General features: G+C 47.6%; 1 protein-coding gene across 1 annotated transcript; it reads right to left on the bottom strand.

Annotated features, from left to right (window-relative positions):
- Positions 1-4,999: 4,999 nt before the first annotated feature.
- LOC148057273 (GSK-3-binding protein-like) lies at positions 5,000-6,609 on the bottom strand. The gene is made up of 2 exons (XM_087735008.1): positions 5,785-6,609; positions 5,000-5,315 (listed from the first exon to the last, which is right to left on the bottom strand). The coding sequence occupies exon 1, from the start codon at positions 6,510-6,512 to the stop codon at positions 5,907-5,909; it is 606 nt and encodes a 201-aa protein (XP_087591134.1). The 5' UTR covers positions 6,513-6,609; the 3' UTR covers positions 5,000-5,315; positions 5,785-5,906.
- Between the last annotated feature and the right edge of the window lie 7,315 nt (positions 6,610-13,924).

Raw genomic sequence — 13,924 nt, 5'->3', positions numbered from 1 at the left:
GTAAAAATGAAAAGGCATTGCGACGTCAGTTTAAGAACACTAATAACGCGAATTTTCACCTTAACTTGGAGCCCATGCTTCTGTAGGCTTAAGCCTTGAAACTAGGACAATTGTTGTGATACAGATAGAGTAAGTCTCGACGTCTTGTGGTAAAATGCTTAGAGCAGCAAATATTTAGTATTAAGCCAGCCAGGATCCATTTCCTCTAATTAAAACATTTTCATCCTGCTGCTGTTTCATCGCATACCACTAAATGAAAAATGTATTTCTTTAATTTAGTGCTGCTCCTAGAAGTGATCCCATTGAGCTGGAAGACTACAACCTCTCTGGACTGTAAAATCAGTCGGAGGCCACCATCTGAGGGGCAGCCGACAGCACAAGCCCCGCAGCGTGCTGGGGAGCAGTGAAGTTCCTCGGACGAGGACTGACAGTACCTACATGGGAGGAAAATGAAAGCAGGTCTATTTATTCTCTAACTTACCACTTGGCTTCCAACTGTAAAAGCTCCAGCAGGGTTGTTGGTTTTTTTTTTCCTAGCTTTACAATTGTTGCTGCTATAAAACCTGTACTTGGGGTTGGAATTGAACGTATTAAACTTCTTCATACAGCTCAGGAGCTTACAGCCTTTCTTTAACACCTCTTCATGGAAGTCCTGCCAAGTCAGTGATTACCAGGGGGACACAGAGACGAGGTGTTTTTACGATTTCTTTTGATTGCTGATGTCCTAGTGCCTACAGCGATGAAGAGTACCCTTAGCTGACTGTATTACTCTACCAGACACCACCAGATTAGATCATGGGAAGAAAAACCAATACAATTTAGATACAGGATATTGCATAAGGAACAGCTAATGCTGCATGCCTCTGAATTTATGGTGCCTGATGTCCTGTAGCTTCCTCTAGTGTGGAGCCTACAGTGTCTACTAGTGCGGCTTGGGCACACTACAGCCTTCCTCTCGCTGAGGGCACCAATTCCTTCTTCTCTAGCGGCTGCCTTTTGCCGTGGGAATTGCAGAATGGCAGTTCTGTAGCTTTGACAAGGGTGGTCGAGGTTAGTCACACAGCTGAAGCATCATTTTTGGAAAAGAAGCAGCGAACCAACCTCATTGACTCAGGAAATGAGTTTGCCGATGTCATTTTTGTGTTGCTGCAAAGGCATTTATGTAATTATCGTAGCACTTTAAGTGTTTTCCAGCTACTTCTAAAAAAAAAAAAAAAGCCACGGGAGGAAATTCCCATAGAAGTTGAGAGGAATTTTTCTGTTAACTTCATCTGTTCATTTCATTGCAGCTAGGATTTCACCTCTGATTTCTGCCCCATGTTGTACAAACTGAAGATGAAAGACAGTTTTAACTTGCTCTCCAACTCATACACTGCAAGGTTTATAAGAAGTAAAACAGATCTTGGCCACCAAGAAGTGACTGAGCTACAATATTTGAAACCAAACGAACGAGCAAGTCAAAAGTACCCACCAAAAGGCAACTGAGGAGAACAAAGCTACTTAATATTTGGGAAGAGCAATATGACATGGACAAAAAACATGTAAAAGTGAAAGATTACAACCACAAGCGGAAAATAATAGCCTGGGTAAGGAAGGAATGCAAGGTGAGGAGAGGAAAATCATGAGGCCAGGGACTAGGATGGAATGAGGGATGTTCTTTAGATGGAGATGGAGATGGAGATGGAGATGGAGATGGAGATGGAGATGGAGATGGAGATGGAGATGGAGATGGGCATGGAGATGGAGAAGCTGCCAACACTGGGACTGGCCCAGGCTGGCCAGAACTTAAGTTATGCATTAACCAGCCTACATCTTTCTTCTCCCTTATGCCTTCCTTGAGATGCACTTGCTATTTTCTTTGAAACCTTCTTTAAAACCTGATTTTAAGACTTAGGGCAGAGTCTCTCCTTTCCTACCATGTTTATTATGCCGAGTACCATATCAACATAATTTCTACAAGAATCTCTAAGTGCTGGTGCAATACACAATGGTAAGGTAGAAGGGAGACAGGAAAGGGGAACAGCAGACAAAAATCATTCCACCTGCCAGACTTCTGGCTAAACTGAGTTACTTTCAAGAGCTCGGGGAACATGAGAGTAGAAAGAGCAAGATATAACAAGGGTGCAAAGCTGAGTTTTGGGCAAGGTGTCAGGAAAACCTTTGTTCAGTCATACAGAGAAAACTCAGGAGGAATTAAACTGCAATGTAGACTACTCATGAAAAAGCTGTGGCAGCCTTGTGCCATGCTAATGCAACACCACAGAGAGGCGCATTCCAAGATGAGATTGTGAGTCTTTTGTGCCTTTGTTTACAAAATTATTTAAAATCAAGTTTATCCCCAAAATACAGCCCCCCGTAAATATAATGAGAATGAAGTTTTTCCCCAATGCATTGCAGTATCACTTATTACAAATATCTAAATGGATTATTTTTGATCCTACAGCTCACATGTGATCCACTGCAAAATCTCACGTGTTGAACAATTTTTTCCTCACAAGGTGGAAGAAAAACAGAGAAAACCTAGCTAAATGCCTATTATGAAAATATAATTTTATTCCAAATGTAAAGCTGAGGTAAACTGTCTTTTCACTTACTAATGAAGATAGTCTAAGCAAACTGTGAAGGCCAAATGTAGCATGTATCCAAATTTGCTTTTTGCTTCTCCAGAAACCAAGTAATTGGTATCTGAGGACCAGCACAGGCTAAATGTATTAAAGAAATCCTACCTCCAAAATAAAAAAAAAACTTACAAAAATGTTTACTCCACTGTTCAACCTTTTTTATCCTATTTAGGAAACAAAGTAGACACTGACTTTTATATCAAAGTTCCTTTTTGTTTGTATGCCCGCATAGCGTAGCACAAGGCAATATCTGAAAAAGAGAATTTGCAATGAATCAATGGAAACCTTCTGGCAGTATTTCAACTCGTCCAACATCTTGTAAAATTTGGCTTCCGAAACCAAAATAAGCCACCTTCGATCCGTTCTCTTATGAAGATGCGACGTGCTCTATTTTGAAGAAGACCATTTTGAAGACTTATAAGGAAGATGTGATGATAAAGGCTGCTGGCATGAGCTTAGGATGTTCACATTACAAGTGATGAAGATGTGTCGGTGAGTTATGCAAGTTATCTGAAACAAGTGCCAAAAACCCTTTTTACCAAATCATCACACACTCTACGTAACACTTAGCTCACTATAACCCTTTTCATATATCCATCTCCCAGCCTCGCACAAAGGAGAAAGTAAAAGCTATTTTAGAAGTAATTTAGGAAGCTTAAAAACCAGCCAGTCACTGTGAAATTTATTAGCATCTTTTCTAAGCCTCACTTCAACTGCCAGTTTATTGAAAAGTGTTATTCTAGTAAAATCCTTAAAAGGAATGTCTCGAGGCTTTCAATGACTACAAAGGACACTTGTAAAGTTAGCTGTTCTCATTAGTATACAGAGGCTAGGATTTGGGGAGGGGGAAAGGAGAGGCGGGGGAAAGGGGGATGCAGAATCGATGCATAATTATCAGTGGCAAAAAATTCAAATCGACCATGCCAGCTTTCCCAATTTCAGCTGACAGCCGCACGTACACTTTTAAGCGTAGTTGTGTAACAACTCGGGCTCCATCGGCTATGCTCAGTTTTTAGCTTGTTTCCTCCAGCTCTTTTAGTAAACTACTCATCCTAGGGTTCAAATTCAGTGGCGGCACAACAAATACCTATCTGCCTGAGCATCTAAAGGACAAACACGAGAACAACTGGCTTTTTAGTTGTTGGCGAGTGGCTATATTTGAAGCTAAGACTTCTTTTTACATTCTATTGAACTTTTTTTCCTGGATTAAGAAAGAAACAAGAAAATTTCAAATAAAAATTCATTTGAAGTAAGGACAACCTACACGTTACATTATTGTATTAGAGGAGAAGAACTAATGGTAGATCTGAATCCTTTCCAAGTTGTGCAAAATGCCACAAAAGCAGCATAAGTTATGAGAAAAAGGACTTCAGATGTTAGTAATTAAGGAGGTTCTAAAATGCGCTGAACTTCTTCCTTTGCATTTTACATGCTTTGATATGGAAAAACTACATTCTACTTATAAATTAATCAAGATAAAGCTAATAATAACACCACATACTGTTCCTAGCGCACGAGGAATTCAGTGAGACATAAAAACCTTCAGCATCAGTTTCTATCAGTAGCTGGTAGCAGAGAAAGAAATCTAAAATACTTTGCGGATTTAATGTATTCTGGAAAGAACTAATCACACAAGTAAACGTAGCTGCTTAAATTGCTCTCTTGGACAAAGGCAAACATCTTCCATTTTCTTTCATGTGGGATTGCTACCTTCTTCAAAGGAGAAGCTTTTACCTCAAATTGAGTGGGGGTTGGGAGATTGTTATGCTCCAGTCTGTCTGATGTGTTCAGTTCTGATCTTGAAGCTCATTCTTTGACTCCTAAAAACCTAACGTAGGATTTCACCAAGGAAGCTATTCAGAATAGGTACTGGAACTTAATCATCACCAGCATCAAATTATATGTTTTCCAGATTTTTTGTTTTTTTAAATTGCTGCCTAGACCTCTCTCCCTTCCTTTCTAGAGTCTTTTTTCCTCCCCCTCCCCGGAGAAAGAAAAAAACCCAAACAAGTAACCAACACAAGCTCTGTTCCTTCCCCAATACAAGATACCCAATTTTGGTTTCAGTATGATTTGACTTATAAATTCCAACAGCCACATTCTCGGCTGCTCGAAGGGGCGTCTCACGGCTTACAAATGAGCTCTGCTGGCAAACAAAGGGGCTCAGTTGCATCTCCGTGCATTAATAACCGGTGTCCCACTGCATCAGACTATGCGGATTGTTGTGGGGATTTTTTTTTTTTTTTTGTCTGCAAAATGGAGATCTCGCAACTGAAAGAAGATCAAGGGGAACATGCCTACTGGAGCATCATCCACGTAGTTTTGTTCTCATGAACCAAAATTCACTTCCCCTTAACAATGAGACACAGACCCAAAAATAAAAACAAGACCACGTTTATTCAATACAGACAGGTTAATTAAGACAATAAGTCCTGTAAATCAGGAACACATTTCAAACACTCCGGTACGAAGTGCATATATTTAAAATCAACAGCTGCACCTTGTATTCGAGCCATTGAGTTTGTCGGGGAAGGGTGGATTCAGGTGGGTTTTTTTTTTTCTTTTTTTTTTTTGGTAGAAAAAACTTGTTTCGGCTACCTTATGTGAACAATGCGTCTCAGGCTCCAGTCACTCATCAGGCTTTACAATTACAAGTCCAGCTGCCTTCCAGCTTTGATATTCACATTTTTAAAACTGCTTCATACAGTCGCAACGGGAAAAAAATAATAATAAACGTTAAAATAATAATAAAAAAACCCAAACAAAAAAAACCAAACCAGCCCGGGAGGGGAAAGGGAACACCTCCCGCCGGGGTCAGCGGGAATTATTGCAAATGGCTCCTGGGAGACGGAGCCCGGCGGCGGAGCAGCCCCGCGGCGGCGGGGGACCGGCGGCGGGGGGGCCCGCGGCCCCGGTGCCCCGCGGGGGGTGGGGGAGGAGGAGGAGGAGCTCCCGGGGAAGGCCGAGGAGGGGGGAGCACAACAACAGCTCGGGGCGGGCGGCGTGCGCGGCCTCCGCCGGCGGGGGAGCGGCGGGGCTCGGCGCCGGGCCGGGGGTGACCTTGGGGCGGCGGCGGGGGGGGGGGCACACCCGGCCCACCCCAACCGACCCCGACCCCGCCGCGGGGGGGCCCCGCCGCCCCGCTGCCGCCGGGGAGACTTACATCGCGGCCGAGCCAGCACCCGCTCCCGCAGTCCGCTCGGCGGGGGGCCCCGCCGCCGCCAGCGGCCGCCCCCGCCGCGCTCTTCTGACCCGGCCGCCGCCGCCGCCGCTCGTCCCCGCCGGCTACTGTAGGGGCTGCACCGCCGCCGCCTCGGCCGCCTCGCCGTCCGCGCCGCTGCTCCCCGCCGAGGCGCTGCCGCTGGAGGCCGTGGAGGCCGCCGCCGCCGCTGCCGCCGCCGCTAGCTGCAGCCGCCGGACGGCTTCTTTGATGAGGTTGCCGGAGAGGATGAGCTGCTGCAGGAGCCGGTGGGGGTCCTCCTCCTCCGCCGGCCTGTCGCCCGGCCCCGGCGGCGGTTGCTTCCTCCGGCGGGCGGCGCTCCGCAGCCAGCCCCGGCCGCACAGCTGCTTGGTCACCCGCTGGTGGCCGCTCCGGTCCGGCCGCGGGGGCTCGGCGTGTTGCTGGTGGGCTTGCGGCGGGGCCGGCCCCCGCGGCGCCAGCAGGCCGCCGCTGCCGCCGCTGCAGCGCGGCGAGTAGGGGGCGGCGCGGTCGCGGGCGCTGCCCGGCCCCAGGTGCTTGGGGGCGCGGGGCGGCGGCGGCGCCCGCTGGGCGCTCAGCTGCAGCACCTCGCCCAGCTTGGCCACCAGCGCGTCCACCTCCTTGGAGCCCGCTTGCCCCACGGCGACCGAGCGCTCCAGCAGCAGGAAGCGCTCGCCCGGGCGGCACGGCATCTCGGCCGGCGCCCTGCCGCGCCGCAGCCGCAGCGGGACCGGGGCCGCCGCCCGCCGCCCCGCGCGCAGGCGAGCACACGCGGCTCCGGCGGCTGCGGTTGAAGCTGGAGCCCGGCCCGCTGGGGTTGGTTTGTAAACAATGGGTGACGCGGGATCCCGGGCGCCTCCCACTGCGCCGGGCGGGGGGGGGGGAGGCCCCCGCGGCCGCCCGAGCGCCGGCCGCCCCCGCCGCCAGCGCCCCGCGCGGCTGGCGGGGAACACTCGGCGACGGTGCGGCGGCGGCTCCCGCGGGCGGAGACCGCCGGCAGGGCACGACCGCCCGGCGCCCACCGGCCACGCCGCTCTCTCTCCCCCCCCCCCGTCTGCGCGCCGCGTGGACCGTCCCGCTTTCAAACCCCGCACCTCGGGCCCGGGAGGCGGGGCCAGGGTGATTGGCGGGAGGGGTGTGAGGGGGCGGGGCGGGCGGGCAGCCCGGCGGAGGGGAGGCGCGGGGACGGCCCGCGGGAAGGGGTCGCTCTGGGCGACCGGGGTCCGCCGCCGCCCTGCCGCCTCGGGGCGGGTGCCCGGAGGAGAAGCGGGGGGCGCCGAGGGGGGCGAACGGCGCCCGGGCGCGGAGGCAAGGGCGGGCGCCTGCCCGAGGAGCTTCCTCGGGTCGGCACCGTGCCTGCCCCAGCCCCGCCGGCCTGGCAGAGGCTGCCCCGGGAAACCGTTAGCACTCTGACGGGCTCCGTGTGCGAGCGAATGCCCGTGCCTCTGTAACCGCCTCCCTGCTGTCGAGGGACGGCGGTCGCGCGGGTTTCTGCTTTCCCCGCCACGCCGCACGTGGAAGCGGTGCCCGCGTTCCCTCAGGGAGCGCTGACGGTGCCCTCGGGTGCCTCCCGGAGCGGCGCCGGCCGTGGCGGTGCCCGCCACAGCAGCCCCCCACGAGAGTCGGTTTTGAGGCGGCCCCGCGCTCACGCCGCAGCGCCCGGTTGCGAGATGCCAACGCACCGGCCTGCGCCGCCCGTTCGCGCTCGGCGGCCGCGGCTCCCCGGCCCGGTGTGCCTGTCCTGTCCTGTCCTGTCCTGTCCGCGCGTCCGGCAGCACGCTGGTTTGGGGGTTAATTCCTTGGCACAGAAATGCCTTTGGGGTCTTGTTTTCCATTACTAGAATTAGCAGACACGAAGCAAGTCTCTGCGAGCGTTCTCTCGGGTTCTCTACCCGCTTGCGGTTTACTTCATCCCCTGCACCAAGGCTCCGTCCTGCCTCTTCCCATCCCTGTCCCATTCCTTCCCTCGAATCCGCCACCACGTCCCTTAAGCGGGTGCTAAAGTTCCCACGATGAGCCTTAAATAACGTTTTCTGGATGTCAAAACACAGGGGGCATAGTCCAGAACACGCTCATTCACGTAACTGGGCGTGCGGCCGCCACCGCCGGGGAACCGCTCGTGAGATGGCAGTTGCTCACACGCATAACTGCGACTGGCACCGTGCCTTCGGTTAATCAGTAAGCGGCTGGCAAAGGAGAGGGCATGGCCTTCGGTCCGTTTGTCCGTGTTTGCCTGAGCTACTTCCACTTGCTGTACAAAACGAAAGAGGCCCCGTGCGTACGTGCACGTGCCTGTGACCGTGGCTGTCACCCGAACGTGTTACTGGTCACTCCAGCCTAGGTGTCCAAGTCGTTACTACAGTTCCCGGATGGATTTATGTGAGCTGGGCATAAAACATGCTACGTAATTGCATATTATTTATTCATATATATATTTAGCGTATTGATATTTTCTTACTTTCAGCGCCTTCTTGGTAACTGGTCGTTAAGACTCAGATCGCGTTGTTCTACAGGTAATGAAAAAGTGGGATCTTGTTTCCCCACGCCAAAACATTTTTAAGAAAACACTTCTACCCTTGTTCCTTAATTATGCAGTATCTTTTCAAGTGAGATAAAGAAAGGCCTACATAGATGCAGCGGATGGATCTACTTCAGCTCCAAGGGAGATCTATATTCAGAGCACTTCTGAGTAGGTAATCTGGTATTCTGTTCAAGCAAAACTGCAATAAACCCGTACAGCTTATTCCAGCCTTTTCTTCTCCTCCCACAAAAGCAAAATAAGCTATACCAGCAAAAGCTCAGTGCTGTTTGTGATTACATCTACACCTGGGGCTTTCATGAGCCCAGCAATGATAATCACAAATCGTGCTTCATTGCATCCCTAACCAACAGCAGCGCTGGGAAAAGTTTGCAGGATAGAGCAGATCAGTGCCACAGATAGGGAGCTCAGAGCGCAGTCATTAGCAGAATCCTGATGTCCTCAGATCTATTTTAATGCAAAACTTCAGTGATGACTGATTGACGATCGACTGAGTAAGTATCTGCGGAGGATTTTAGGACTAAACCCGCTGAAAATATTTACACTGAATGCTACTAATCAGGGTTAATAGTTTTACCACCTCAACAAAATGGAGTGTTGTAGATCTGCGTATCTTAAGGAGTTATCAGAAGGGCCTTTCAGATTACCTTCTCCTAGAGGAATCGGGCACCTCAGCCATTACCTTGGTATTCTAACTGCTCTCTTCACAGTAAGAGTGAGAGACAAGAGCAAAGCTGAAATGCTGGAAAAGACATATCCTATGCCAGATCTGAAGTTCTCCCTCAAAGGTTTGTTTATGTGGGAAAAACTATGCCAAGGAGGGCTCAGCATGAATTTACATGGTGCTCACATCTGTGGAGCCGATCTCAGCACATCGGCACCCGGAGCCCTTTCTGGAGTCAAACCCCAATCCATGCCGGGAGCAGGCCTAAACTGTCTGCGGCCACCGCCAGATGTTCCCGGCAGAAATCAGTTTCCATAAACAGCAGTTTATGAACTCGCAGTTGTTTGCTAGTGCCTCTCTGCAGAAACGAGAACAACTTCAACAGCGGGTTTTGCAATAAAGTGGCTGTCGTACATACAGGTGCCCTGATGCAGAGTTTGTGAGCCTAAGTGGCAGGGCTGGCTGCCAGGAAGAGGCTGGGGCTTCTTCCCTTGTAGCCATCGGGTCACTTGGCCGAGTCCCGAGGTAGCTATAGCAAGGTATTCTCGTTTAGACTGGGGGAATCGCAGCCTAGTTATCGTACTTTGTCTTCTACTGCTGGTGATGAGTTCTGCAGCACTGCTTTTGCTTTAGCAGCTTACCACAATAATTTCAACTTAAAAAACCCCAAACCCAAAACATTCAGGATAGGGGCAGGTTCTTTTAAAAATAAAAGGATGAAAAGAGTTGCAAAACTGTTGACAAGATTTTTCTGACCACCGACAACATTTTTCTGAGCAACGTTCGTTGCTCAGACTTTTGAGACAATGACACTTTGACAATGACAATTTTGAGACTTTGAGACAATGACGTTTTGACAATGAACGTTGTCGCAATTCTTTTTTTTCCTGATACGTTTCTCTGTATTGTCGGTTTCTGCTCTGGGATTGCCAAAATTCCCACTGCAAATTGTTGCCTAAGTCATTCTATTAGCACGATGTTACAGTTGCAAACAATAATTGGTTCCTTTATATTAGTATTGTTCATCTGGACTCTCACTTTATCTGTTCACATTTTTAGGAAACAGTTTTGAAGATATTTTTAGTAATACTTCCAGATATCCCTAGCAGAGGACAAAGTCTGAGTTTCATAAACAAGTATTAATTGTATTAATTATCTATAAAATTTTGACACAATTTTATAGCATTTCCCGAGGATACGTTTCATTTTCAGAATATAAAGATAAATTTCTATATCTTACCTTTTATACTGATCCTAACAAGGTGGGCAACTGGAAGTGACTTCTGAGCTTTAAACCTGTTAGGGACAAAGAAAGAAAACCCTTAAGTCCTTTGAAGTTTGCAATCCAATGTAATCTTCTCAGTCCTTCCACTACATGTATGTGTTTAGGATCGCACACATGTTCTAACCTGTAACGGAAACCCAGTAACCCAATCACCATGAAATAAGAAATAACACTTAGTTTGTGCAGGTGTTTACATTTCAAACCCTTACGCTGGAGCTGCATGATCTGTGATCTCGGACTTTGGCGTTGTGTATAGGAATAAATCAGGTTGGTAAGTTTGTGACGGAGACTATGTAGCGTTGCATCGCAATGGTAAAGTACTTATAGTGTTGTTTACAAAACAGTAAGAGGGCTTTGAACTGGGTGAACCCGGTGACTAGGAGTTCCTTTCTAGTCCGTCCTTTCTTCAGGCATTTCTCACGTCTTTTATTTTCAACAGAAACTTCTGTCATATCTATTAAATATGCAGAGCTTCTCTTCATAGCCATAGTGTCAATGAAGGATGCTTGTACAAAGTGAATTAATTTCCTGTGCACACTTTAAATGCAGAATGGGGAGAGGCCAGAACACCATCCAAGTGAGATGAGTTTAGATTCCCCAATAATTGTTTTGTAACCCACGTTTGTAATAGATTTCCAAGAACAAAAGACATTCCTTTAGAAACAGCTGAGGTTGCTAAGTGACACAAATGTATTTACTGTGTCATAACTTGCAAAAGCCAAACACATTAAAACAGAGGAATTAATAAGCAGAAATGTCGTGAGTCTTACCCTGACTCCCAGGGTAAATATAAACCTGTTGGCCAACCATTTTAGGTGGTTTTGGATGCCCAGTCTGGGACCTCAGTGGGAACAGGAAACATTAGTTGCTTTTGAAAATGTAGTCTTTCATCCTTAAGAAATTCAAATATGCGTATTTTGTCCCAACACAAGAACCTGAATTCAGATGTACGGGATTTGTTTCTGTCCTGTATTGTTTCTGTTTATGCCCAGTCAGTTGCATGTAGGATGCAAGTTCCTCACAAGGCTGGGAACTACCTGGTCAGTTGTGAGGCGGAGTTACTTCTTTTTGCTGAAGTTACCACTGTTTCTTACATCTTTTAGGCACAAAAAATGGTCCTTAGGGGAAAAGCTAAAGGTGGCACCTTCTACCTTTTCTTCTTCTTCTAGTGTCTGACACACCAAACTACTGTATCCCAGCTCGTCCATGCACTCAGGATGCATGTCCCCTCTGGAGGGACCACAGGAACCTTCCTTTGGCCTGACAAACTGATCCTTCCCTTTCCCTAAGCTGCAAAACCTCTTCTCCCTCCTCTGATACACACAACATGCCGCAGATTCCCTGGGCCTGCCCCAAATATGCGAAGGTGCCCGGTGTGCAGGGATTGCCTCAGAACGGTGCATTACGCTACCTGTTTATTAGGAGTTGTCAGGTTGCCTTGCACAACAGCCTCTGCTAGTTTAGGAATGAGACAGCAGGCGTGGGAAAGGAGCCTGCAGACGTCTCAAGGACGCGCTAAACTACGGGGCAACCACGTCTTTGTTTGTTTATTCAAATAATTGACTCACTTCCAGCTTTCCTAATAACCGGAATACGTTTTAATGGTAACATTATATTATAAGCAATGGGCCGGTGTAATCCGTCATGTGGGCTTTTATGGATTTTCCATATATGCAGTTCCTGTGAATAATTTCAATTTGTCTGATCTTTTCAAATATTAAAATATAGGAAGCAGAGATGAAAACAAAATATCGAACCACCCCGACATCCCATGAAAATAGACTTTTGCTACATCTCTTGAAAAATACCACAGATTCAAAAGAAAATCCCATTCCCCTTTTGTCAAAATTCCCTGCACATTTCTGTACGTCCTGACAAAATCCCTGTGCTTGCTGTTATACCTTCAATCGGTAATTGTTTGTTAACCAGACACGTCTCTTGACAGTTCTGTTACAACAAGCCTATCTACAGTGAATACTGAAAAGCCACAATCAATAAACTAGTATATAATGATTACAAGTAATGTGTCTCACTCAGCATGTAGGCCAAAAAAGTTAAAAAAAAAACAACCTCTTGTCTAATTGTGTTTGAAGTAGACTTGTCTAAAATTAAGGGCACACTTGTCCCACAAGGACCGGAGCCAATTCCACTGAATCAATGGAACCTGGGCATGACTGCCAGCTTTCTTCATTGAAATCCCTCCTTCAAGCATGCTTCTGACATTAAGCCATTAGAAAAAGATGACTGTTACTTAAAAAGAAAAAAGAAAACCAGGCACCACCTGAGATCTGACCCCTTCTTGTTTGGAACCTGAACTGCGGTGTTTGCGTAATTTAGGGCCTGGACCTGCTCCTCACAGAAGCATGATCAACCCTCGGACCAGAAACCTCTTGGGGCAGCTGCTGTAGTTATAGATACGGTTACATTTCCTTCTTTCTGCTCCCTGACCACAGCTCATCTGTTTTTTTTCCTTTTTTTTGTGGCATTACTCTCCTCATCGTGAATTCCTCACTTTTCCTGCTTATTCTGGTCCTGCACAGTACTACAATGTCCATTAGTGGTACTTAGTAAGTCTGAAGTTTGATCCCTGCCATTTTCCTCTGCAAGAGTCTGGGATTAGCAAAAGATTTAAAAACCAACAAACTTCATATCCATTTTTCTAAAGTCTTATTAGCCCCTCAGAACAAGACGGGTAGGTCTAGCTTCTTGAAACACCTTCCCTTATTCTTCCTAAAAAAATTACGCGTGTGACAGTCTGATTCCACTGTACCACCCACCTTTTTGCCTCATATAGTCCTTTTGATCTGCTTGCAATCATTTTTTTAATGTTTTTTTCTACTTAACTTTTAAAAATCCACACGCATTTGTGAAGTAACTTATTTCAAGCTTTTTTCTTTACCCTGTCTGCTTATTTTATCTTCCAGCCACCTATTAGGTCAGCCTGATTTTCCCTTATTAAATCAAGCCAATATATTTAGACAGTGAATTTCCCAATAGCAAAGTCAACAAAAAAGATCCATAAATTATTACACAGTAATAATTTCCATCACAGTAGCAACCATGTTTTCCTGTATATTTTGTTTAGACCTAAATTCACCCTCAGTGGGTAATGAAAAACAGCCCTTTAGGTTGCAAACCTTTCAGCGTACAATGTCCAACATAACAGATTTCATGAGATCCTTGGGTGCTATTATACATGCATAATTTAGAGTAAGTATCGCAGGTCATGTCACTTACCTCCTTCTGATGTAGGGCTCTCAAGACTTTTGGATAGAAAAAAAGCTCTGGCTTACCGTAAGAGACATGGAGAGGTTCCTGCCTCATTCACTTTTCCTCTCTTCAGGGTTCTGCTGAGCCGCCACAGTTCACAGCCAAGGGCACCCATGTAAACCGGCTGAGATTTTAATTTTCCTTTATAGCAAGACCTGGATTTGTGGCAGTTCTGTAGCTGCAGAGGAGCGGGCTGAGTTGCCCCAAAGTGGGAAGAGCAGGCAGTGGGGAAGTGAGTGGAAGAAGCTCTTGCACCCGTCCCAGTGAGAGCATTGCCTTCCCACTGGATTGGGTTGAATGGAGACCTGGGGGATGAAGCTTCACAGGTAAAGTCCTACGGGAGCCA

This window comes from Nipponia nippon, unplaced genomic scaffold (assembly GCF_047370975.1).
Source record: "Nipponia nippon isolate SJK-2023a ecotype South Korea unplaced genomic scaffold, ASM4737097v1 scaffold_1, whole genome shotgun sequence".
Lineage (NCBI taxonomy): Eukaryota > Metazoa > Chordata > Aves > Pelecaniformes > Threskiornithidae > Nipponia > Nipponia nippon.
Note: the sequence above shows the minus strand (reverse complement) of the source record. Positions and strands in the feature narration are given on the sequence as shown.